This window comes from Peromyscus leucopus, chromosome 13 (assembly GCF_004664715.2).
Source record: "Peromyscus leucopus breed LL Stock chromosome 13, UCI_PerLeu_2.1, whole genome shotgun sequence".
In the NCBI taxonomy this organism is placed as follows: domain Eukaryota; kingdom Metazoa; phylum Chordata; class Mammalia; order Rodentia; family Cricetidae; genus Peromyscus; species Peromyscus leucopus.
Genome location: NC_051074.1, coordinates 49,495,899 through 49,523,024, shown reverse-complemented (window position 1 = coordinate 49,523,024; position 27,126 = coordinate 49,495,899). Strand labels below are relative to the sequence as shown.

The 27,126-nt window shown below is 48.0% G+C and overlaps 1 protein-coding gene across 6 annotated transcripts in view; it reads left to right on the top strand.

The window, feature by feature from the left end:
• The window catches only part of Nrp2 (neuropilin 2), a 119,439-nt gene that overhangs the window by 27,457 nt on the left and 64,856 nt on the right, over positions 1–27,126 (top strand). For all 6 annotated transcript variants that reach the window (XM_028891314.2, XM_028891311.2, XM_028891312.2 and 3 more), the window contains exons 3-7: positions 9,011–9,192; positions 15,197–15,427; positions 16,390–16,545; positions 18,203–18,372; positions 20,273–20,428. In XM_028891314.2, coding sequence (XP_028747147.1) covers positions 9,011–9,192; positions 15,197–15,427; positions 16,390–16,545; positions 18,203–18,372; positions 20,273–20,428 — 895 coding nt within the window. The remainder of the gene's footprint in view (positions 1–9,010; positions 9,193–15,196; positions 15,428–16,389; positions 16,546–18,202; positions 18,373–20,272; positions 20,429–27,126) is intronic.

Genomic DNA, 27,126 nt, shown 5'->3' with positions numbered 1-27,126 from the left:
CGGTGTGCGCCCACAGGGTCAGGGCAGGAGTGTTGGAGGCTTTGTTGTACGCCCTTCGTTTTCTGAAAGTTATCCACAGCGAGACTTATCAGACACTGTGTCTGGAGCAGCCTGCTTCCTCACGTTGAGAGTGTTCTTGGCAGCCTGCAACCCGAGGAACAATGAGATCCCGCGGCCTCTACATCATCCCAGGGCTTCTGCGGAAAAACAAGCAGCAATTATAAATAGATGGTATTTGCAGTTTCCACTTTCTTGCCTTCAAGGTTTTTCAGAATAATTCCTCCAGTTTGTTTTGGGTTATTCTCTGCGCATATTTCCTTTGCTGGGTGGTCAGATTTCCTCCCTTCTAAGGAGCGTGGTGACCCTGGCTGGGAGGGGACCACAAATGCAAAACTGCAAACATCAGAGATTTGTGGTTGGAAGGAATAAGGAAGAAAAATACAACTGCAAACAGCTGCTGTGGAGAAGGCGCCGGGCCCTCATGCAAACACAAAAACAAGCCTGGAGTGTTGGAACCGTTGACGTTTTAGAGGTACATGAATAATAAAGACGGTAATAGCAGCCGTAATGACATCTCCTCAATGAGGACTGACTGTATGTCAGCTGGTATAGTGAGCTAATTGTGTGCCTCAGCTCAATGGGCTAACAAGAAGATGAGTGTCTCACCGCAAAAGAGAGCTGGAGGCATGAATCAGTGGTAGTGCAGTGTCCCAGCATACAGGCCCTGGGTTCAACCCAGCACCATTTATAGATGGTAGATAGATAGATAGATAGATAGATAGATAGATAGATAGATAGATAGATAGATAGATAGATAGATAGGTGGATAGGTGGGTAGGTGGGTAGGTGGGTAGGTGGGTAGGTGGGTAGGTGGGTAGGTAGACAGACACACAGACAGACAGACAGACAGAACTTTCTTGACTGGAGAGGTAGCCCAGTTGGTAGAATGTTTGCCCAGAACATACAAATCCCTGGGTTCACTTCCCAGTACTACATAAACTGGACATGGTGGGTGGCACACGTCTGTACCCCCGACACCCTCACCCCCCAAACCCCTCACCCACACTTAGGAGATAGAAGAGAGCAGATCAGGAGATCAAGGCCATTTTCAGCTAGTAGAGCCTTTAACCTGAGCTACATGAGGTCCTGTTTAAAAACAAACCAACCCCAGCAAATGGAAGATAAGTGGCTTTGAACCCATCCCTGGCAGCCTAGACCCAGAGCCCAGGCTCAGAACTTCAAGACAGAAATAAATCTCAAAAACTAAAGTACATGGATTTGTGCAAGAGGTAGATTTGTGGAAATCCAACCCCGAGGTTGGCAGTCCTGGGACTGTTCATGGTATCTTCTCTTGTCTCCAGGATGGGGTGTGTGTGTGTGTGTGTGTGTGTGTGTGTGTGTGTGTGTGTGTACATGCATGCAACTCACCTCTCACTCACCCTTACCACCGTGCCTTGTTAACACAGTGGCTGTAATAAAACTAAACCTGTCTTCCAGGCATCTGGCTCTTTGCTGGACCTGAGTGGACTTTTCCAGTTCCTTCCCAGACCTTGGGCTGTTATTATTTCCACTGTATAGATGAATAGCTGAGACTGGGAGAGGGTAGGTGCCTTATCTTCAGTTTCACCAGGAGCTAATGCCATGGACTGACTGGCTCTGTCCACTAAGTTCACATATTATGCTCCTTCCCAGAGTGCATCGCACCCTTTGGACATGGACCTGTGTAATAGAGATTTCAGGTTGGTCTTGTCAGAGACCCCTTCCCTAGAAAAATGTGCTTGCATGGGAAGACAGAAAACTTCAGTGTATGACTGCAGGGGCTCCCCAGCCCCTTGAAACTCCTGCATGAACCATATTGGAGATCTGTGGACTTCAGAATATGTGGACTTGAAGCTCTTATAAATACACTGGATCCTATTTTCTCACTCGATGGGCCATATGTTCGCATTCGGGTGTACACACGCTTATAAAAATACTGCACTTACAGAAATTAATATGTTATCCCATCTGAACACTTGCAGGCTGCATTTCCACTGGGCAGATCTTGAAGCCATGCATTTCAAATCTGCTCGCTGTTCCCAGTGGTGATCTGTCTATTAATTTTGGCACGTCCTGCGGGCTTTGTTTAATCAGGATAACTAAGTAAAAAGAGCAAGGTTCTGTGAAGTTGCTTCCTACTTCTGCCCATTTTCTAGAAACCTAAGAGTGGAAGGTTTCTCCCCACCCAGCCTCTCTCATGCCTCTGTGCTGTAGCAAGCTTCTATGTCCAGACAATGAAGAGGGAAAGAGGTGAGGTCTGTGTGCCGAGGGTTCAAATCTCACTTCTGACCTTTCCTCTTTGTGACCTTGGGCTGTCAACCTGAGAATTCCATTTTTGCTTCTTCATGCTGATAACCATGACCAGCCCAGTCTGCATGTGCTAAGTTAGGATTAAATGAAATCATATCTAAACGGGTGGGTCTGGCCCCATAGTAATTACTCAATAAAACATGGTCACATTCCATCGATTTACTTATGAAATGAGTAGCAACCATGGAAGGTGGATTTCAAGGAAATGGAATGTACCTCTTTAAAAGGAGCTGATCTGACAGCAAGCCAGTTTCTCCGTAAAGGCTGGCCCCAAGAAGCAGGTGGCCTGGCTCTGGGCCTGTGTTGGCCAGAGACCTGGACATTGTGTAGACCCACCCCGCAGCCTCCATGTGTCTCAGGCGGCTCCTTTGTTGGGAGTTTTTAGGAGCTGTAAGCAGCTGTGATGGCATTTCCTCCAATTTTCCCTGCAGGTTTTAATGTAAGGATTAATAAGACAGTGTTTGTAGCTGTCTTTGAGCTTCCTGGAAGAAAGGCACTCCGGGAGGTGGTAAATTCTCTGGCCTGGATAATCCACTCATGAAATATGGAACTTTGAAAGTGTGAGAAAAAATCTCCAATCACTCTGACAGCATTTTAATTATAGTTGATTTGTTTGCCGCTAATAGTGAAAATGCTGTCAGCAGGATTTGAGATGTTTCTTCTCCACAAAATGTTATATTTCGTGTCTTTGTGTCACGAAGCAACATTTAGGTTTTCGCATGCAACCAGAATAGCTCAGTGGATGTGTTGGGGTGCAAAGGCAGAAGATACACCCGGGACCGACCCGCCGCGCCCGTAGAAGGCATCATTCTGATACTCAGTACCAACCGCAAATGCCTTCTTCATGTAGTCCCTCAACACACAGGGATCCCTGTTTGTGCCACGGACCCAGAAATATCCCAGATCTACCTAATGAAGAGCCAAGTCTGGCCTCACCCTGATTCCTCCTCGATAGTGCAAGAGACAGAGCTAAAGACATAGACAAGCATACAAGCATTTCCGCAGGAGATAAGCAAAGGAAAGGTATGCCACCTGAGAGAGGAGGGAAGGGCAGGCCTGAAGGATGAGAACTGGCCACAGACAGAGCTAATGAGCATAGCAGACACAAGAAAGAAAAGGAGCAAGGATCCGGGGGTTGGGAACCCTCTGTCTGCATCATAAACATCTGTGAGGCAAGCATCACGAAGGGAGGCGGTGCCCACCTGCGGAAAGAGTCTGATCTCCTTGGATGCAGGCATCCCTATGTTTAGATGCAAATCTTGAGGTTGGGAGTGACATCCTTGTACCCCCGCCCCACAGACATCTGTGCACCCAGAAAGGCAGACAAAACCCAGGCTAGACCTTAAACTGCTCTGAACAAGGGCCTTAGCCAGGGGAATCTTTTAGTACACTCAGCAGTAGCCAGCCTTGCCTGGGTGACCTACTGAGAGATGGATGCCAGAGAGCCTCTTTGCGTGTTTGCCAAGTGATGATGGGAGGGAGAGATGAAGCTGTGCTCTCTCTCTCTCTCTCTCTCTCTCTCTCTCTCTCTCTCTCTCTCTCTCCCTCCCTCCCTCCCTCCCTCCCTCCCTCCCTCCCTCCTCCCTCCCTCCCTCCCTCCCTCCCTCCCTCTCTCTCTCTCTCTCTCTCTCTCTCTCTCTCTCTCTCTCTCTCTCTCTCTCTCCCCACCCCTGTCCCCTTGGACTCAGAAAATTAATTCTACTGTCTAGATCTCCATGCCACCCCCCACACGTGTGGATGTGAGAAGAAATGAGTCTTTGAAGGTGAAAGAGAAAGTAGAGGAAGCGTTCTCTAGTCAGCACTGCCCAGGCAGATGTTAGCAGCTGTGCACAACAGTCAAGAAAGTACTCAGGGACCATTTCAGAGAGAGAACAAGCGTGAGCTAGAGATGGCCACTCTGGCGCAGGGGGGAAAATAAATAACCAAAATAATAAGAGGTAGTGTTAAAGCTTCGAAAGGAATTTTTTCATTTGAGAGAGATTATGAATAATGAAATGCAAACACTGTAGTTAATATGTCTGTTAGCTGCTTCGCGTTGGCTTCTGGGAGGCCAGGAATAGACTGGGGGAGAGGGCAGCTTTCAAGTTATCCCGTTTCACTGTCCTTGGGGTGAAGCTCGAGTCCGCACCCCAGATTTCTTGATCAAACAAACACTGGAGATTCAAGGCTGCACGCAAAGCCTGTATTTATTCCAAAGCCACAAACTTCCTGAGGCTCCTCCTCGGAGCCCTTCGCAAATGAACCTGACAACATTGAAATTTCTAAGGAGATTGCTCCAGCTGCAGCAAATCCCTAATAATAAAAAATTTCCCCACATGAGTCTGTCACACGGGAGGTAAATGAGACATTCTGGATGAAGTCAGCGTGCCACTTGGAGTGTGCCCTTTATAGCAAAAGCCCGGCCAGAAGGCCACTTGGCTAAGTGGGTCTTGTCCACAGGGTGCAGCCTGGACCCTGGAGGGAGAAGGAACTTGCTTGCCAACTGGTCACTTGGTCCTGTCTCCCCCATACATACTTGATATAAAAATCCAGATTTCCTAAGAAGTTGGAGGAAGGACAGGTTATGCTTCACAAAGAGATTCATGGTGGTGGTGATGGTGGGGGTCCCCTTAACTAACAAGCACACACAGAGAGAATTTGTCACTCACTGGCTGAGAGGGACCTTTGTTCAAATTGTGTGGCCTTCACTGTAGGTGTGTATGTGTGCAGATAAAGTAAACACGGGTTTGTTGCTGGCCATTTTACAAAAAAAAAAAAAAAAAAAAAAAGGCCTGGGGGCGGGCTAGTCACTGAGCAAATTGAGACAAGCTCTGAGCAATGGCATTTGTTGGTAGCCCTGCCTCCTGGCTGATGCTGTCAATCCTCTAAATGACTCCAAGGGTGATTAGGCAACCTGACAAAACCCGCCCACTTCTGAGGACTAGCCAGTAGGGTAGCAGGGCCTCTCTGTCCTTTGTAGAAAAATCACCAACGCAAAACCAGATTTGGGTGGGGTTTTTTTTTTAATATTATTTATTGAGTATGATATCTGAAACACTATTCTTGGGGTTTTGGCATGCCATGTCTCATGTGGTCCTCACTCGGCACACTCCAGCTCTGTGAGATGGATGATAAAGTGATATTGGAAAAGAATCCATACCTGCATCTGCTAATTTTGCTTTCTGCTTGTTTGGGTTTTTGAGACAGACTATTACGTAACACACATTGTTGACCTTGAACTCTGATCCTCCTGCTTCAGCCCCCAAGTGCTGGGGTTTTGGGCAAGTTCCACTGTGTCCATCCTTGCTAAATCATTAGGGCTTGTTTCTCCTCAACAGTTCTGCTTTAAAAACTTAAGGAATGCAGCTTTATTTCCACAAGTCTTGCCTTATTAACGAAATGTGAACTTATAATAATTCAGACAGCAGAAGGGAACAATGATGATACATATCTCTGCTAGTATTTTAGATGTAGTTTTTCAAATGTTTTCTGAATGCTTAAGTGAGGAAATAATGTGTACATTTGAAAATGGACTTTAAAAATCTCTTCTTTCTGCACTAATAGTATACCATGTACTTTTTTTCTATAAAGTAAAAAAAAAAAAAAAAAAAAAAAAACCAGACCTGCCACACTATTTTTTGTAGCAACTGAATATTTCATTTTATAAATATACCAGAATTGATTTACTCTCCCTGTCTGGTTGGATTTTTCAACATGATGCTATCTATAAAGGGAGCATCTTCTCACTTTTCATATGCTTTTTAAAAAACATTCCCAACGATGCATATACATCCGTACACCACCCTGATTGTTTTCTTGGCAGAAAAAAGTCCTAAGGATTCTGGTTTAAAGCCTATGTACATAGTAACTTCCATTGAGTTTTGCCCGAAAAGTACCTTCCAAATGTTTGAAGAGAGTTACATCTCCTCATTCACTGTGCCACTATCCCCAAGGCCCCTTTCTCTTCGGACAAGCCTCATCTACATACATGCCTCAACCTCTTTACCTCTGAAATGGGTGTGAGAATTTGACAAACCAGTTAGCTTTCTTAAGCACAAACTGAGTACCGGACAATGTAGTAATTCTTTATGCAGGCTAGGTTCAGTCATAGAAAGCTCACAACTGAAGGAGAAGGCTCCTAATATCTGTCTTTTACTGTTACATCATTCATTTAAAAAGTATTCACTTGGTGTGTGTGTGTGTGTGTGTGTGTGTGTGTGTGTGCGCACGCGCATGCTAGTGCCCACAGTGAGTGTGAAGTCAGAGGACAATCTTGGGTGTGAGTCCTTGCCTCTTCTCCCTTATTTGAGACAGGGTCTAGCTGGCCTGCCAGCTTTCAGGGCACCTCCTACCTCTCTCTACCTCTGGCCTCATGATAGGGGCAATGGGATTACAGGTGTACTCTGCTGTGTCCAGACTTACCTGGTTTATGAGGCTCATAGTCAGGGCCCCATGCCCACACAGCCAGCACCCTGCGCTCTAAGCCATCTCCTCAGCCCTATTTCCCCTATTTTCCGCAGCTCAGAAAGACGCAAGGCTTAATCTTTCTCTGTTCTTCTGCTTTGAAAAAGACGTTTTGGGGGCTGGAGAGACGGTTTAGTGGTTAAGAGCATTGACTGCTTTTCCAAAGGACCTGGGTTCAATTCCTAGCACCTAGACAGTTCACAACTGTCTGTAACTCCACTTCCAGGGGACCCTCACACAGACATACACACAGACAAAACACCAATGCATATAAAATAAAAATAAATAAACTATTTTTTTTTAAAAAAAAATGTTAAAAAAAAGGAGGGGAAGAAGTTTTTAGTGGCTGTCGCTGTATTTAAAAAATTGTTGGCTTATTAAAGAACTGTAATGTTGGCCTCCAGCTAAGACGTGGACTCCGACCCCAGGTATCTATCTCCAGGTCTGGGATCTTGCACTCAAAGAGGAACTCGTGATGAGTGAGTAAGGGCTGCCTGACTTGTGTGCACGCTGCTGGATGCACCATTGCTCAACTATGTCTTCTAGGCAGTGCTCAACTCGGAGTGGACCAGCAAGGAGGGATTTTCCAGACGGGATGGGGAATTTCCCCTGAGAACAAACAAGTGTCTTTTCGCTTTTGTTTTGGAATTGAGGAAGCTTGCTTTCAAAGACAGTGCTATCTCCCACACTGAAAAATCTCAGATTCGAGCAGATCCTCCGCCCCACCCCACCCTGGGGCCTTCGGAACCTGGCTATCTCACCAGAGCTCTGGTGGAAGCCTCTATCTCCCCATCTCCACCTCTCTGGAGGGATCCAGCAACCGGCCAGGCTCTTGGTTGCAGGAGTCCATCCCTCCGGGGCCTCAGGATAAACTGCTCCTGGTAACACACTCCTTATTCTTCCTTTACAAGCCTATTTATTCAGAAATGGCTGAGCAATCTGAAATACGGCTCCCGGAGGCTGAAGTAAGCCTCGGGCCTCTCTAATTCACTCCAACCACTTGTGCAGGCAGCCAGCTCCCACAGACTACCGTGACAGGCGCTGGAGGCCACAGCCCAGGGAGGCCTACATTGTCAACCCCTTTCCTTACCCACAAGGAAGAAATGGCTTACGTGTTGTTTTTACAGGTTGATGCAAAATAAACAGAGGGAGAGAGAAGAAACAGGGAGGTGGTTTTTGGGGATTGTCAAGGAAGAAGTTTCCCACTTGTGATGTGTGATTTAAGCAGTAACCAGAAGCATAGAAGGAGTTAACACAAACCTGGGGATCATTGGGGATCACTGTGGGAACCATGCCTGTCAAGACAAAGGGGGCACTTTCTGTGTGGATCAGTCTATGATCCTGGCCACGGAAGACCGTGAGACATCTACGCCACGCCCCATGCCAGGCCCGTCTGACTCAGTTTGAAAGGAGCACAGGCCACAGCTTGGGGGAGACCAGCCAGCCATGCCTCTTAAAAGGCTACCCCTCATTGTGGGCACACAGACCCAGTCCCCAGGGAGTCGCCAGGCTTTGGGGGAAGTTTTGATTGCCTTCTCTGACTTAGGGCCAATCCCTGTTGAAAACATGTTGACTAGACAGTGCCGATGGGAACTTTGTGGGCACAATCTCAGGGAAGGAGGTGGCCTGCAGATGGGGCACTGCCAATTAAGAACGAGAGGGGATGGCCCAGGAGAAAACTAAAACAGGGTAGGGGACAGGAGAACAAACACCTATGAAGCATCCCCAGGGTGCCGGTCCCTGACACGTAATTTTTTCAACCCATCATCTTGCCAGTGTGCTGGAGCCGATATTTTTCTCCTCCGGTTACATTTGAAGACACTTGGGCTCAAAGCATTGTGGTAACTTGCCAGGACAGAGTTTAGGAGAGACAAAGATTTAGAGAGGTCACGGTAGAAATAAAAGGTATACGCTACTGCCACCCAAGGAACAACACAATGCTTGCTTTGAGATCCTGAACGAGTGATGCAATTGCTCTTATGTGAACAAGAGATAAGGCCTCTCCCACCCATGCACTCATTCACTGTAGCCTGAACAAAGCAACTTCCTGTGTCTGTGTTTGCCTGGGTACCAAAGCAAGGACAGTGCCCTTTGTTGATCACGCCGCAACACCTGAGAGTCTCTAAAGGAATGGGGAGAGCCGAGAGAATAATGGTCCTTCCCAGACCTTCAGAAGGATCTTCTTTTCATTGGTGTCCTTTCTGCTGTCCCCACCTAGGTATGACTTCATTGAGATTCGGGATGGGGACAGTGAGTCGGCTGACCTCCTGGGCAAACACTGTGGGAACATCGCTCCGCCCACCATCATCTCCTCTGGCTCCATGTTATACATCAAGTTCACATCAGACTATGCCCGGCAGGGGGCAGGTTTCTCCCTACGCTACGAGATCTTCAAAACAGGTTGGTGGGATCTGGAGAAGGCCAGAGATGGGCGTCACAGGGAAGGTGGAACACAGTGGGAGTCCTGGTGGGTGATGGCATCAGGGGGTAAGGGCTTTAGTCATCTGCCCTGACTGTGGTGGCAGATGAAGAGATGTCTAAGGTGAACCTGGTAATGCCTCGACATGCAAAGGCAGGTCAGGTGACTTCCAACTTGAGGGGAGAGATGAGGCACCAACCAACACAGGAGGAGGGGTGGGGGATAAATACAAGAACATCTCTTGAAAGAATTGGATTTTTGTGTTTTTGAAAATCAAGCTGTTCTTCATGGTTTGAACTTGGTTGAACTTTATCTCAACTCCTTCATGGTTTAATATTGTCTTTATTTGGAATTACATGGGACTGGAGGACATAATCTTTTCATTGTTTGGGGTTTCTAAAGATCTCACCACGACCCCCAGAATGGGGTCAGTCATTGCTTTTAAATTAAATTATGACTCCCAGACATTCCCCTTGGCCATCCATTTTACCACCCCCTCTACACTGAACTCCTAGTTCCCATATGCCAGGGAATCGGACACCCTGAAAAGCTAATGAAAGATGGTGTAAATGGGGGGCGGGGCCAGAAAAGATAACCCTTCTTCGAACTGACTGCTGGAACCCATGCATCTCATTAGGGTCTTTATGGGCAGAACTGACTTCTGAGGCTCGGTAGGCCAGTGGGCATCTGAAGATGCTGCATTGCGTCCACACGTCTCCTCTCCCGGCGGCACATCCTCTGTCTCATATCAGCTATCCCTGTGCCTGAGGAAGGAATGCCCCCCATTCTCCCTCACCTTGCCCACTCCTTACCTCAGAAGCTCTGCCCCCATCTTTCTTTCTTTAGGAGTCCAATTTTTGCAACTCCTACATGAAATCTGATTCCAGGTGAAGATGTCACCCTGTCGTTGAGAAACCAAAGTCTGGCGCCTATTAAGTTCAGTACAACGGGAACTATTCATATGTTTTTTTTTTTTTCTTTTTCTTTTTTCATTAAACAGTTCTTGGAAGGAAGTAGTGGCTGTTGAAAGCACTTTTTATATCCACTCTGTCTAAATATTTGTTGGACTTGTCTGCCTTCGAAGATAGAACCAAATGAAGGGGTGTGGTTAGCAGAACTGTATTGTGCCAGAGTGGGGACCCTAAGCCATGGCCTATGATGGCCCATCTGCCATGCATTTTCATGTTCCTGGCCACAGGAAGGTCTCAGGAACTGATCTGTGTGTCCTGGGCTGGGGGCTGGTGTGAGCCCCCTGTACAGCTGAGTCCCAGTAAAAGACGCAGACCAATGTACCAACTCCAAGGAGCACTCTCTACTGAGTGTTATAGAAAGAAGGAATAAGGCAGAATTTCTTGTCCTTGACTTGTGGGAGAGACAGGTAGACAAATCCTCATCACACAGATGCACCCTCAGTATTATTGGTGACATTAAAAGGAAAATTATACTATGAATAAGGCACAGGTCACTTGTTACTCTTCTGGAAATGCAATTGAGGAACTCTGTGACCTAACAGAAAACAGTCCCTAGTGCTGGATCCATCTACTACCTCAACCTCAGAAGGGAATCAGCTCGTGCAAGACCTTCCAGGGAGCTGGCCAAGAGAAGTCAGAACAAGAGTGAGCAAGGCCGTTAAGCTTATCTCTGGTCTCATGGCCCTTATCTCAGTGTTTCGTAGAGCACAATGCCACGCTCTCCAGAAAGCCACAGAAACGGAGAATGCTCACTCCATCCATCACACAAATTTGAAAGGAGGGCATTAAAAGATAAACCACATGAGGGGATCGTGATTCAGCCTGCTGTCTTGGTGACATGCAGAAGGAGAATTTTAAATAAGGCAGCAAGTCTGTGAAGAGCTTTAAACAATAATGCCAGGCAGGAAAGGTCTGTGGGTTGAGCCTGGAGCAGTGGGTGGCCCACTCTAAGGACTGGGATGGCCACTGAAAGGGACGCTGCAGTGAGTGACAGCCCTGCCCAAAACCACATGGCTGGGAGTGTGCAAAAGAAGAATGCCCAGAAGCCTCCTCAGGGCCATCAGGAAGAGTAGCTATTTGGTATGAAAGTCAGTCCTATAAATATAAAACACAGGGTTTCACAAGGGAGCAAAAGTCAAAAGTGAGACATTTAGAGAAGGTATCCATCCTTGTCTTAGGTCCTTATTTCCACGGTTGCTGTCCTGGGAAAAAGCACACAGTTTACATCATCCACAGAACATGAAAGAAATGGGTGGACATGCTGAATAAATCCAAACAAACAGCGCTATGTTTGCCAGTCAGATTCATAAAGAGAAAGAGAGGGAAACTGTAAACACAGATATGCAAACAGCCATACAGAAGGCTCTGGAAGCTTGGCTTTCTCCAGGCTCCGCCTCGGAGTTACTCTGGGACACACACACCCACAAGGCTGGGACAAACAGAGCATATGGCAGGAGAAGGTCATGGCTGCACTAAATGAAGGGTAAACTGTTGTTGAGGTCACCACACTGCCTCACCTGGAAAAGGGCAAGGCAGAAAAAAAGTCGCAAACCTAAACAACCGGAAGTCACCGAATCCAGCACTGAATAAGGAAAGAAAAATCTTAAAAGAACTTGAAAGGGGGCATGGGAAGCAGAAGCAGTAGAAATCAGTTTGTTGCTGTTGTTGTTGTTGTTGTTTTTCTGAAGATCTTTGAGCAGAATTTCAAGATCCAGAGTTCTCTCCGGTGTCCATTACTCAGTGGCATTTCTGGTAATAAAATTGTAGGGCTTGTTCACAGTAGAGGAAACCTGCATTGCCCGCTACTCCAAGCCCCTACATAAAGGCCTGAATTCCCAGCCTGTGGTCAAGTGAAGCTTAACTTCGGATAAGGCCACTGCATTTTTGTATCTTTGTATGTGCACGCTCCTCTTCAACTTACAGGCTGTAGACTAGACAGTACAGAGACGTGGAGTTGGCATCCCACAGGCCAAAATCTGAGCGGGGACCTGGGGTGGGCATCCTGCACGCCAAAGCCCTTTGGGATGGAACCATTCAGTACAGTCCAGACCCCCAACTTCAGTTTTGTGTTGTTTTGCTGTTTTACGAGACAGAGTCTCACTCTGTAGCCCAAGCTGTCCTAGAATTCAATATGTAGCAGGCTTGCCTGGAACTCATGGTAGTCCTCCTGCCTCAGTCACTAGGATTACAGTGCTTAGATGACAGATATGAGCCACCACACTCTCCCAAACCTCCAGCTTGTATGAGTAATCTCAACATTGAATTGACATGTTTGTCAGCTGGGTATTTAAATTATTTTTATCCTTTTAACATGATGCAGAAAAGGACTGTGGATTAATCAGATTTCTGGAAGACTCAAATTTTGTGTCCATTTCCAGATCTCTTTATTCAGTTGCCATTCTGGTGATTTTGACCATGGTAGTACTGCAGACAAATGTGTCATTTTGTTTGTTTGTTTTTTTGTTTTTGTTTTTGTTTTTTGAGACAAGGTTTCTCTGTGTAGTTTTGGTGCCTGTCCTGGAACTCGCTCTGTAGACCAGACTGGCCTCGAATTCACAGTGATCCCCCTGGCTCAGCCTCCCGAGTGCTGGGATTAAAGGCGTGCGCCACCGCCCAGCCAAATATATCATTTTTAATAGATGCCTGATTTTTCTACTTGCAAAGGATAAAACAGCAATGTTTTCTCACCTTCAAAAGAAGCCAGAGAATGTATCCATTTCTAACCAATTATCAGACATGCACTGGCTTCTTTTTTGCTTGTTTTTGCTTTGTTTTGTTAGGTGTTTTTTTTTTAAGGGGGGCGGGTTTGGGGTGAGGGTGGTGTTATTTGGTTGGCCCTAAGTACTTAAAGCTGAAAAATTCCTTCCAGTTACATGCAAGACCGACCTGGGGATCTTCACTAAAGGGTTTAGAATCTCACATTCTCCAGAGCCCATATTGGGCTCTGAATGTCCATTGTTGAAACACTTGTCCCCCATGGGTGAGAAGGGATCAAAGATTCCCCCATAAATTCCCCGCTCCCAGGGTGGTGCAGAGTCCCTTCTAAATGAGTAACAATAGAGCCGGCTCCAGGAAGGGACTCTCCAGAGGCCTCTGCTAACTCTCCGGTCCGTTGTCAAAAGAGAGTTAATTTCCATCCAGCACTGTGTGAGGCTCCCTAAGTGCCCCCATGAAGAAGTCTGCTCAGCATCCTTAAACTCTAACCTTTTCAAAATTCTTCTTGGCCCCCTGAAGACCAGCCAGCTGGCCCGGCTTTCCCAAATTGCATCACCCCAGGCCACTGAGGAAGCCCTCAGGAGTTGGAGGCCTGACGATAAACAAAGCTGCGGAGGGGTGGGGAGGCCACCCCCAGCTCATCCCATCCAACCTAACTGCCCTTTGGCAACTCCGGCCCTATCCGGCTGCTGCTATATCAATGAATGATGGGGGTGGGGTAGGGGGGAGCCTCTGAGGTGTAGCACCCAGAGCTCCAAATAAGTCGGGAAGGTTTGCTCTTGCTCCTGGTCCTCATTCTACCCACAACCCAGCGGGCAGCACTGTAAGCAGAGAGAAGGGACCCGATGGATAGGTGGGGATTCTGGGAACTCCCTTGGTGCCTGAGCTACAGAAAGTTGCAAGCCTACCCCAAATACACATACACTTATTGCATGGTACCTTTTCCAAGTCAGATATTTGCAGCTTTCCAGAAAGTCAGTGTCAATAAGGAGACTTGCAGAGGGCCCTGCTACCAGGAGCTGCAGATAAAGACATCGCTTCCGGCTAAGATCGGCATATTGACATCCCATAGTTATATTTCAGTGTGATCCCCAGAGGACACTTCCTGCCAGTAAACACCTGGTTTATTGAGTATTTGTGTTGTTGTTTCCTTCATGCTTAGAGTGTCTGTTAATCCCTTCATAAATCCTGCTTCCTTTTCTTATTTTAAAATCCAAATGCAGTGAGTGGAATCTATTGTAATTACCAGCGTTTACATCCCTGTCGTTAACTTGTATCCATTCTTGTTCTCTTTGTATATGCTGGGTCTCTGCTTCCGGGCTCCTTCCCTGGCTCTGCCCAGAGGAACCGTTCCTGGTTTAAAGGACAAGGCTCTTCTAATAGGACTCCACCTAGAGGCATCAGGAGATGTGGGGGCTGTAATCCTCTTAGGGCGCCTGCTGCAGGCCAAGCTTGGAGCAGGCTGGGAATGTGCGTCACGTTTCATCAGGACACATTCCCCAGAACGCTAACCCAAGAGCTTAGGAGAGAAACACAAGGCCATCCCCACCACAAAGGCACCAGAGGCCTTCCAAATGTCAATACACTGCTGCATTTTTCCAAACTCGCCGCCCAAGCGGCCTTTAACATCCCAACGCCCCGCTGTGATCCACCGGCTAAAAACCTCAATTGTTAATTGTCCCGCCACTACAGAGCAGCCCGTTTTAATACAGTCAGGACATGAATGAGGCTTGGGCTCCCCTTTGCCCCTCCCCTGAGGCACCTTGGATCTTGGAGGGAGAAGGGGCACTTAGCTGGCTTGGGTACAATAGAGGCTAGTGTTGAGGTCAGCAATAAATAAGGGATAACATTGTTTTCCCTGCTGGCAACCAGCAAGTCTTCCTTAAGGATTGAAATAACTTACATTTCTGGAGTGAGCAGCTGAGTAATTGAGAAAGAAGACTCTGTTCTCTCTCTCTCTCTCTCTCTCTCTCTCTCTCTCTCTCTCTCTCTCTCTCCTCTACCTCTTACCCTCCAATCCCTCAATTGCTGGTCTTATTCTGATATACAAAGCAATCAGCCTCGTCTCCCTAATTTCTGTCCAAAAAGGAGGCTGGCTTGAGGGCTTGAAACATAGATGGAAAGGGTGTGTTGCTCCAAGGGCCACTTGAGCAAAAACAAAAACCTTGTGAGTAGGGGGATATGGACCCAAACATTTAAATAACCCAGAGGCAGAGGAGGCAGCCGAGAAAAGCTGCTCCTTAGCGCTGCATCTCTTACCCCTCCCTACCCCCTCCCCACCCCTCTCTCTGGCACACAGGCTCTGAAGATTGTTCCAAGAACTTCACAAGCCCCAATGGGACCATTGAATCTCCCGGGTTCCCAGAGAAGTATCCACACAATCTGGACTGCACCTTCACCATCCTGGCCAAACCCAGGATGGAGATCATCCTGCAGTTCCTGACCTTTGACCTGGAGCATGACCCCCTACAAGTGGGGGAAGGAGACTGCAAATATGACTGGCTGGACATCTGGGATGGCATTCCACACGGTGAGTGAATGCTTCTGCTCTGTTCCCTTTCTCCTTTTCATAAAGTTCAGGATCCTAGCCCAGGGAATAGTAGCACCCAAAGTGGACAGGTCTTCCCATTTCAATTAACCAAATTAAGGTAATCCCCCCAGATATATCTAGAGGCCTATCTCTAAGGTGATTCCAGATTTTTATCAAGTTGACAATTGAGATTAACCATCAGAGGTGCCAAAACTCTAGGTCATGTTCCTTTCTATACCAGGTTATCGGGATAGAAATGAATTAATAGTCAAATGCTGTGACCACATAGCAGCCAGACTGACTAGACTTGAATCTCTCTGCTGTACAATCCTAGCAAGTTATGCAACCTCTCAGTATCTTGGCTTTGAAATGATCTATCATCGCTATTATCATGAGAACCATTATTTCATTACTATTAATATGGTTGTGGATGTGGAAAAGGCAATCATTCCCAGCCAAGAGGAGCCGGTATAGATTGGGCGAAGACCACACAGATCGTAGGTGTAATCAGTATTGGAAACGAGTTGTTCATCTCTGTGGTTGTTCTCAGTGTTTTCTAATATAAAGGATATGTGGTAGCTATGCAGGAGCAATTTCATCTTGGGAAAAGCATAAGACTTAGGCAGGCAAGCAGGGTTTGGGTCCCAGCTCTGCTGTTTCTGCAATATGAACTGGGAAATGTCACCTGACCCACTGAAACTCAATTTCTTCCTCTGTAGAGCAGGAACTGTAGTGATATCATCTGGCCCTTCTCTCAGGGATGGGACAATAGACCGTAGCCAGCTCAGGGAAAGCACTGTTGAATGTGCAGGGGAAATATCACACATTATTCTCGAAGCACACCTTCGGTTTTTATGTCACAGTACTGGCAGTTAGGTTCGCAGTGGTGGGACAGGAGAGAACACTGAGAACCAGTTTTAGATTTTCACTTCCTCTGTCTGCTCTTTGTCTCCTGTATCTAGTTGGCCCTCTGATTGGCAAGTACTGTGGGACCAAAACACCCTCCAAGCTCCGCTCATCCACGGGGATCCTCTCCCTGACCTTTCACACGGACATGGCAGTGGCCAAGGACGGCTTCTCCGCACGTTACTACCTGGTCCACCAAGAGCCGCCTGAGAGTGAGTGGGCCATTTGGAATCTCTGTCTTGTCTTCTCATTGGGGGGCATGAGTGGGTACAGGTGAAGGGCTGACCTCTGTGAAAACAGTAGACAGGCATGCTGCAGACTTCATGGTGGCATCCGAGTTCAAGGAAGGAGAGCCATGCCTTCTATCCCAGCAGAGATGAAGGAGAAAAAGACAGTGTCCATCTGGGTGCTCATTTCCTTATATAAAAAACAAACAAACAACAACAAAAACCAAGCAAACAAAAAAGTGTGTGTTGTTCCCAGAGAAAGCTGTGGACCATCTCAAGCCTCCATCCCCTCATCTATGGATGGAAAAGAGTTGTGGTTAGGATGATGGTAGAAAGATACATAGGAGTCTAACCCTTTCCAGAACTGCATCAGCTCCTTCATCTCCAGACCCCAAAAGCCATCGTCCCAAAACAGCCCTATGTATCTATCTTGACATTCAAGTTCTGTCGCTCCCAGTAGAGATTCCCTGGCTAGACAATGCCATCCCTTGGACGTCCACGTCACACGTGCGAGAAATACAAGTTTTGAGGAATTCTACTGAGTGCTAGGCGCCGTGGATAGCATTGCAAAGGGCTATCTATGGTGGGCCTGGCTGTTGTGGAACCTGCCACCCAAGCCACTGGTCTCCCATCCTGAGCCCCATTTTCAAACCATCTGCTTGCTCCTGGCCCTGTGCTTCAGGTGCACTGTCATGGCTGCTTAGAGATCCAAATGAAGGAAGAAGCGCTCCGAGATGAGGGTTGAGGAACGCCTGCCACCGTTACGGACAGCTTGTCACCTAGGCAGCTATAGATTCAGCAGCCTGGCCTGCCTGAAAATGAACGGGCTCGGCTCAGTCCTGTCGCCATTTTTTTTTTTTTTTCATCCGAGTTCTGGAAGGTTGCATGATAAACAGTGTAGCAAGCCGCAACTCGCCCAGCAAATGGCCAGTGCCGTCACGGAGGTAAAGAATAGATCTGATACCTCAGAAAGGTGGCCCGTTTTGAATCGAACACATGCCTGCGGGAGCATTGATCAGTGTCCCCAGCATCCAGGTGAGGGACCGCAGTGTCGCTGATGGCAGAAGAGCCCAATCGGAGACTCCTCCGGGATGTTAGTCCGGACAAGTGCTGTCGGGGAACACAATGGGGCATGCGTGTGCTCACAGGGAAGTTTCCTGAAGACGGGTGTTTATACTTTGCAGCGCCTGTCTGCTGTGCCAGAAATTTGGAAACACTTGGGTGAAAGGGAGACATGTGAAAGTGCCTCCTGGGTGTGTGCCGGCTTCCCACGACGGCCGAGCCCACCCAGATTGCCATGTTCACCTGTACCGCATGCGTGGCTGGTGCATCTGGCACCTGAGAGCATCCATAGCCCGCAGCACTTGCGCTTTAGATGGTATTTTTAATTTCTATGATGATTCTTATTTATCTATCGTCTAATTTCTTTTAGGTCCAATTTAGTTCCTTGAAGACCCAGAGGGGTTGTTAAGTGTGTGACTTGGTTTAGTTGTTTTTTTTTTCAAATGTGAGCACATAATTAGATTCGGGATGAGGGAATGCCTGCAAGGGCTTGTCCCTGGAAGGAGGCAGTGTCTGGGGGGCCCCAGCACTTGGAGGTTAAGATGCCTAACTCTGCCCTTGACCAATCTCCACTCCCCAGACTTCCAGTGCAACGTCCCTCTGGGAATGGAGTCCGGCCGGATTGCTAACGAGCAGATCAGTGCCTCATCCACCTTCTCTGATGGGAGGTGGACGCCTCAACAGAGCCGGCTCCATGGTGACGACAATGGCTGGACCCCCAACTTGGATTCCAACAAGGAGTACCTCCAGGTGTGTGTGTGTGTGTGTGTGTGTGTGTGTGTGTGTGTGTGTGTGTGTGTGTGTGTGTGTGTTGGAGGAGAGAGAGAGAAAGAGAGAGAGAGAGAGAGAATAGAGAATAGAGAGAGAATGTGATGTGTGTGTTGATGGGATGGTGATGTGGCCCCTCAGCTAGAACCAAAAGAGGATGCTAAAAAAATAAGCACAGAATGGGTGAGAATTGCATCCGACTATCCATCCATCCATCCATCCATCCATCCATCCATCCATCCATGCATCTATCCAAACGGCCCTGTGCTATGCCAAACATTGTGCTGTGTGCTGGGATAAACTGATGAGTAAGAGGACCGCTTGCCCTTGCCCTTACACGGATTAGTGGGCCTAGGGAGAGCTGTTTGGCCATGATACTGTTTGGCCTATCAGTATCAAAGGAACGTTCTATAAATAGTTCCAGATCTTCCTCATTCTTGGCACAGGGAGGCATCAGAGATGTGGGGAGAGCGTTTTCCTGAAGGCAGGTTTGTTGGGCGCTAGCTGAACATGGCAACTTCTTCTGATCTTTGCTATCTGGAGGGAGCCTGCCAGGAAGGTTTTGCACATAGCTATCAGAGAACACATGGGAAAATGTCACCATGGGGAACGAAACTCGTTCCCCAGATGCTCGGCAGCGTCTTGCAGACTATTGTTTGCTGTCTTCCTGAGCCAGTCTTGTAGCTCATGTTGAGTAATCTTCCTGCACTGCACACGGGTCCAGCTCTGATCCCCTGGGAAGAAGTAAACAGGGGGAGGACAAACTGCCAGTTCTGTACCAGAGCAACGTCTGCTTTTATGACACACAGAGACAGCCTTGTGACCCACTGACAAGCCTGTCCCAGCTCTGAGGCGACATGGTGACCTCTGCTCTAAGACAGATACTGCAGTGCAGACAGCAGGGAAGGGCGAGAGACCACTTAGAAACTCCAGGGAGCCACAGAGGCTCTAACAACACAACTCTCCCATTTGTCACTGTCTCTCCCCTCTGCCTCTCAAAAAAACCCTTTCATCTTGCAAAGCTTCTAGAAAGTTCTTTGTTGTGACAGTCTATACACGATACTCCCGTTTTCACCCCTTAATAGTCTATTTTTTCATTATAGCTACCTACCTTTTCTTGTCTACATAGAAGTTGCTGTACATTCTCTCGACTATTTCATGATCCCACGCCCACATTGACTAGCCAATAAGTGCTTGCTAAATTGTCTTTCATCAGTTCATGCACACAAGCGCACACGGAGACTGCCCTTAAGAAAGACCGTAGCCAGCAAAGGAGCCACATCCAGTAATTTCCAAATGGTTTAGCCATGGTCAGAGGGGAGGTGCCTCACAGTGTTGGCCATCCTCACGGAGTGAAAGGTCAGGACTTGGTGCATAAGCCTAATTACTTGGGCAGACTCTGCGTGCCCTTTGACCCCTTGGTGACCTGAGTGATTATAGATACAATGGAGTGTGGGAATCAAGGGAGAGAAGACAGCTATGAATTGTCACTTCTGGAGAATTACAGTGGATTGCATTGGAGTAGGGTAGATTTTTGCCGTTCAGTGTTCCTTTAGGACCGTTCTGCTTTCGAGGTCTGAAGCAGATGGTAGGCTAATGAGGGGGTCATAAGTCTAGTATTCAATAGTCAGAAGAAACTGAATATTATCCATTCAGATTTGTAAGTGGAAGGATAAAACTAAAAAAAAAAAAAATCAAGTTCCATTTCTCAAGGAAAAATGTCTATCCTCGTAAGAAGTCAGTTGACTTTAATTGTCCAGTGGAAGTACATAGTGGTGGTTACAAGCACAGACCAGCTTTGTAAAGACAGCGTATCGTTTGCAGGAAAAGCCAGGTGTTGCTGGGAGTCGGGGTCCCCTTACTTTCTGACTTCTCTTCCCAGGTGGACCTGCGCTTCCTCACCGTGCTCACGGCCATCGCCACACAGGGAGCCATTTCCAGGGAGACCCAGAAAGGCTACTACGTCAAGTCGTACAAGCTGGAGGTCAGCACAAACGGGGAGGACTGGATGGTCTACCGGCATGGCAAAAACCACAAGGTAAGTCGGCCTCCCAAGGGGTGGGTCTCCGTGGAGCTTCCCGCTGACCCCATGATGGGGAAGAGACTCACAGAGCTGATGGAGGCAAAGGATACCTTGGCCCTGAAATGTTACTTTTTTATGTTGGAGTGATGGGAAAACTATGGCGGCCGGCCGCTGTGGCATTTTGCACAGCAGAGGATGAGCGGGGAGGGGACGAGCGGGGAGGCGGGCTTATAGAACGTTATCTAACTGCAAATGAAGGAGAAAATGCCTCCCCACACTACACAGGACTCAGTGAGCATTTATGGCCTGAGTCTCTTCCACATGCTGGGTTAACAATCACAAAACCGCATGAAACAGCAGTTCAGGAGTTACTGAGGTCTGGGAATGAAAGGACGCAAAACCCAAAGAGGGAGTCACAATGTCCCTAAGAAGATCCAGGACAATAAATAATGAGGAGAAATCCCATTTGTCGGGGGTTAGGATCTGAACAGGCAATCGTGATTAGTGGGGAGGCATTGAACCCTCTCGGCCGGTCCCTTCATCCGTCTGTAGCTCCCAGGCATGTGGTCCATGTGGCCAATAGGAGGCTTTTGTTGTACACAAGGATGAGTGTCTGGCACTCAGCACTCTTAAAACGCATGGCATTCTGTTTCTGCAGCTGCCAGTGAGCTTCATTTGGCATATGGAGGGCTCAGTGGAAAGGCTCTGTTTTCACCTGAGTGGGGACAGGATCCTCTGTTCCTGGAAGCAAGCTCAAGGTGATCCCTGCAGGCAGGTTGACGCTCAGATTAGGCAGGTGAGGGAGGCATCCTGGGCAGTCCAAGAGGCTGCTGACCCGCCCATGGAAGGGAATCAAAGGTGATGAAAAATAGGTCTGTCTCTCATCCTTTGCTACAGTCCCACCAGGTTCTGGTCTGCAAAGATATAAATGATCAGAATAAGGCAGCTGTGACCAAAGAATGTTTCCAAAAGGCCATCCCTGGTCTCTGTCCCTGTCCCAGGGCATCATGCTCTCTAGCTTACACATACAACTAGAATCCTTGGACCCAGAAAATTCTGCCCTGTGATGTTGGCAATCTGGTATAAGACACATGAGTTTTTAAAGGAGGAGTTTTTGTTGTCTTTTTTTTTTTTTTTCAAATCAAAAATCGCCATAGTAACATGGCACCATTCATGTGAAAATATGGTTTCTAGTACCAGTTATCTTTCTCATATACAAACATGCATTGCTCCATGTGACCAATAAAGAAAGTGAAATATTTAGCACTCGAAAGACACCCTCGCCTTTACCTGTGAGCTAGGTCTAGCTAGCTTTTCCATTGCTGTAGCTCGGAAAGGCCAGATAGGCGTCAGAAGCAGTGACTGAATCAGCGATGGAGGCCAGAGAAACTCCCAGAGCTGAGTCCTCATCTCACCCCATCCCTTTTCCGCCCACTTTTTCTTTCTCCGCCCACATTTTCAGTAAGAAAGTGCTCACCCTGGGAATTCAGCTAGCAGGTGAGGGCTGGCTGCCAGGTAGGAATGGGTCTTGGGGAGAGGCACGAGGCTCCCTAACGGGCTCCTTGTCCAGGTTCAATGACTAAGCAGCGCTGGCCAGAGGGATGCTGTAGCATAAGCTGATTTTAAAAGCACACAGATGGACTGGGATGCTATTTAAAACACCATTTGTAGGAAATCTGCTTTTGGAAATACCTTAGCACTGCACATTTCGAAAGGACGCCATCCTCCCGGCTTTATCCCTGCACTATTCAATTTTGCAGGGAAGATCTCCCTGAGACTGAATTGAGCGTCCTAGTCTTCAGACTCATCCTTTACAATGTTCCCAGGTTGAATACGTTCTCACTGTCTTCTGCATCCTCTTCCCACCTTTGGTGAAATTCCTCTCTCCACCAGGCGGTGGGTAACTTGAGGGTCTGGTTTTGGGCTTTGTGTTAGAAGATTAGTTTGGCCCACATAAAAGGAGATGGGACCGAGGAAACCCCCTTTCTCTTTCCATTAGAAATACGTTCTCCTGGTACTTAAAAATGAGGAAGGAAAATGGAAAGTCTGCCTGCCAATTAGGCTTTGCCTCTGTCCTCAGTTCCCTTGCCCCATTGACCATGTGGTGGGAGGCCGGGAGGCCTTCCCCTCCTCCTCCCCAGCAAGGATGCTCTCCGCAGCCTCTTCGTTAACAGGTCTCCCTCAGAGAGCTGTGTTTAACGTGCAGTTCCCTGGGCTGCTGGGGTTGAAATAGTTGAGTGAACCATGCCAAATAGATTTGTCAAGTCTGCCGCAGTTTGATGTGATGCCATGACGGGGAGGCAGGAGGAAGGAGGGGACTTGAGAGCAGCAGCCAGGCTGTAGGGCGGAGCCCCTCCACCGCGGGTACTACCACCGAGTTTCTCTTTGTGGTTTCTGGATGCTGGGCACTGTGCCAAGCTCTCCGGGGTTCTGTGGTGGGCTTGAAAGTGAAACTCAGACAGCAGGGCTTGAGGAAAAAAGCAGGACAGAGAAGGCGGCCGCAGCGTGCGGAGAAAGAGCTGGAAAACCCCTTCCTTCTCAGGGGAGGGGAAGTAGAGAGGGTGTTGTGACACTTGGAGCACAAATTTGGAAACTCAATTTCAATTCCCTGACCACTGTCAACACCAATGCAGCATATCAAAGACCGGGCAACCGGAGAAACTAGAGAAAAACAAGATTAATGAGCACGCAGGGTGGTGGGGATGGCTGGGCTAGGTCGCTGCCATTTTCACCCTGGCTGGACAAGGCAAGGTCGAAGCCCGTGGGGTGGTTCTCTTCTTCCTGTTGGGAAGTGAGGAAGACTAAAGAACTCGTTTCCAGGCATCCCAGCCAGTGAGCAGTTTCTCCAGAGTCTCTCTATGTTCAACAGGTATTCACGAGGCTCCCCGTGAAAAGCCTGATCCACGGTGTCGGTGGTTCATGAGCGCTTTCCTGGCAAAATGCAGCCTGCTTACGCAGACCACACGCACCACACATCCCCCCCCCCAGTCCCCACCCAGTTCCACATGCCGTAAATATGGAACCCATGATTTTCATATAGGCAAGCCCTCCTTATGCATATTTATGATGCAGCCACAGAGCCGAGAGCTCCTCCACCCGTTCGAGCTCACCACCAACCCATGTGCTCCCTCAGATTACACAAATTACTTCACATATGTCCCGTCCGAAGCCACAGCAGAAACTACTGCCTTGGCTGTTCCCAGCTGTGTGAGTAGCATCCCAGAAACAAGCATGGCGTTGTCAGCACCGTGGTAAGAAATTCCGTGTGTGTGCGCGCGCGTGCACCAGTGTGTATAATTACAGGTGCAAGTGTGCACGTACACACCAAGAAAGGTGCACGGAGAAGAGTGGGAACAGCTCGGAGTCACCAGTCTGGGGTCACAGTCCTTCCTTCCTCTGAGATTCTGAACCCGTAATTCTGCACTGAAGGGACCGTCCCTCTGTGCCTGAGGAATGGAGCCATGACCGTTCCTGGGACAGTGGGACAAAGACCACTTTAGTTGACCTTTATTTTGCCAGTGTAGGCAGCCCCCTTATTGGTATCATTTTGGTTACCTTCCCCTTAGGGATGGTGTTGCTGGGAATTCTTTTCCATTTGGAAAAAAAAAAAAAGCAACACAAAAAAGCGATGTTCAAATCCCCGATGGCCAGGTTGAGGATAGAAAAGATAAGATAGAATAAGCCTTGGGCCCGTGGCTTTGCAGAATCACCCAGTCATACGGGGCAGAGATATGCCGAGCTCACATTAATGTGAGGACAAGTGTTAAGGGGCCCCACAAACCCTCAGACACCGACTTAATTGCTTCAGAACTTGGTGACTTTTCGCAGGTGGAATTGTAGCTCTCGGAGTCTAAGCAACTTGCCCCAGGGACCTGAGGATCTTGGAGTCCCCAGGAAAGGCAGTCCTGGTCACCAGGCTGTGGCACCAAAGCAGATGCTCCCACGGTCTGTCCCAGACCTTCCATCCATGGGGAAACTGGCGTCCTGGCAGCTGGGAGGCCCGAGAGGCATGCACAGCCTGGAGTCTCTGTTTACTGACGGAGTCTAAAAGTGAACAGTACAGTTCAGGACTCAAGGCTAAGCGTGGTGTGAAGAGTCTGGGCTCCATCACAGGATCCTGAAGATGGAGTTGAAAGCAGTTGCTATTTATTTGGTTTGGGCCACTTCCCTTCAAAACAAGTGCCCCTGCTTCTAAACTCCTCTGCCCTGTATTTATTTTCTTAATTAAAACAAATCATTTTTGTAAATCAGAGACTTGGAAGGAAAGAGAGAGTTGGAAGGCCACCCCCAAGCCCCCTGGCAATGCGCTCGAAGCCCAGGGCATCTGCTGTCGATCTCCTGAGACAGTGGACCATGTGGCCTTGCGTTGTCCCTTCCTAGCTCTGTCTTGGCGTTCCCAGCCACCCCAGTGCAGTGTCACCCTCCCTGAGGCTGCTGTGAGCGGAACACCTGGCCATCTGCAGAGGGAGGGTCCTCCACAGATGTAACCTGAACTCAGAGCTCTCCTTTGTCAATGTCAAAAGTAACAGGTTCCCATGGGATCTATATCTTAAAGCCTCTCTTAAAAGCCAGACCTGGAAGGGACTGAGAGAAAGTCATGAGGCCTCGCACTTGAGCTGTCTCAGATAAAAGTCCCTCCCAGCCTCATTCTTTATTGGGGATGTGATTATTCCTGCAATTAATAATTTTGAAGATTTTTTTTAAAAACCTCTTCGTGAATACTTGTCCTTATTCCTTTTGCGGTTTGTCATTTTCTTGTTGTTGTTGTATAAAGAGGAGACTCAAGCTAGGGAAGAGCATCAACCTTCAGAAGCTGTGGATACAATTGTATGATCTAAACATGGTTCTGTGTGCTCCGAAGAGGGCAAGTGCCCTTTCCAAGTTCAAGTCCCCCAGTTTGTGCATCCCCCTCCATTATGACTGAGAGGAGTCCAGTGTGCTGGGTAATTCAGTTTGTCCCTTATCCATTTGTCGTGGGATGAGCTCAGACCTTTAGCCTCTCCACTGAGGAAGCTTGGGGGGGAAATTTCATTATACATGCGCTTGAACCGTTCTCTGTCAGGCTGCTGTTAGCCAACTTCATCGGGGTCCCCTGGGTGCCGAACTGTCTCAGAGCTGAGGCCAGCCTCCCTGGCGCTGCCAACCATGATGCTGGCTTCCTTGTGCTCCTAGGCCAAGACTGTGCACAGAGATGCTGGAAAGAAGGGGAGACAAACAGAACCTTGGTGTGGCTGGGATTTGGGATTCACTGTCTTTGGCTATTTCCAGGGAACCTGGACAAGTATTGAGGGGAAGGCTTCTACATCTGGTGGATTCTTTGCTCTCTGTTCCCTGCTCTGTGGTGGTAGAAACTGGTCCTGGAAGAGGCACGTGGGTAGTAGGGTGCTGTTCGAGCTCAGTCCTTGCTTTTTTGGTTTTTTTGTTTGTTTGGTTGGTTGGTTGGTTGGGTTTTTTTTTTTTTTTTTTTTTTTTTTTTTTTTTTTTTTTTTTTTTTTTTTTTTGGTGTGTGTGTGTGTGTGTGTGTGTGTGTGTGTGTGTGTGTGTGTCTGTTTTTTTTTTTTCTGCCCACTTGGGGAACTGCCTTTAAAAAAAAAGAAAGTCCCCAGAGACCAGTGTCAGGAAGCTCTCAGATGTTGAGGACCCTCACCTCTGCTGAAGTATCTGCCTGAATTCCTCCCTGCATCTTTCATCATGGTGTATGATTCTTTTCCAGCCTGTTATTCCTCCAGCCGGGGTCCCCAAGTGTCCTCCTCTCCTCTCCTGCCCTGTCCCTCTCTTCCCTGGTGCTTTCCTGTCTCAAATCCTGAAACCCTAATCCTGTGAGTAGGCTGTGTTCCAGGGCTCAGTGTCTCCATGGGAGAAACATAATCCTGCATTAAATGTAGAGGCCCCGCAAGGCACACACAGATGGGGATGTGCGCGACCCACCCACCTCCACTCACCCCCAGAAAGGAGCAGTCTGATGACAAAAACAGCGTTACAGTAGGGGAGGAGGAGAGCAGAGGTCATCCCAGTCACAAAGGAGCATTTGGTTATTAAAGGACTCCTTTACCCTCCCCTCCCCTCCCCTCCCCGGCCCTCCCTGACCCTCCCTTAGATAGAATAGATGATAGATAGATAGATAAATGATAGATAGATAGATAGATAGATAGATAGATAGATAGATAATAGACAGACAGATAGATATGTCTACTCACGCACGCACACTTTTGACTGCTAAGTTCTGGCTAAGTTCCCACATTCACTAGAATAAGGGCAGCTTGAGTTAAAACTTTTGCTACGGTCTTTAAGGAGGAGTTTTAAGAGAGAGAACTGTCCAAACTGTGATTTACAAACAGGACAGGAAACAACAAAGCCTGTTGCCTCTCCACCATCTCCCCCGCGGCCCCTCCCTCCACCTTGCCTGTTTGGTACAGCAGATTAATTAAATGGGATGCCATTCATTGATTAACCATTCCGTTTTATGTGCAGACGTGATGGGTGGTTGAGGAGAAAGCGTGAGACGACAGGACAGGAGAGGGAGGAAGGCTCTTGGCCCCACATCCAGATAAGCTGCTGCCTTTCCTGAAGTGACGGTGGCTTCCCAGTTTCCCCCACCCTGCTTTTCTGGCCTGCTCTGCTCTCCTCACGTATCTGCACCAAACACATTGAGAAGGAGAGCTCTGGATGCAATTAACATTTATTAATGGGGAGAAACGGTTTTTAAGAAAGAA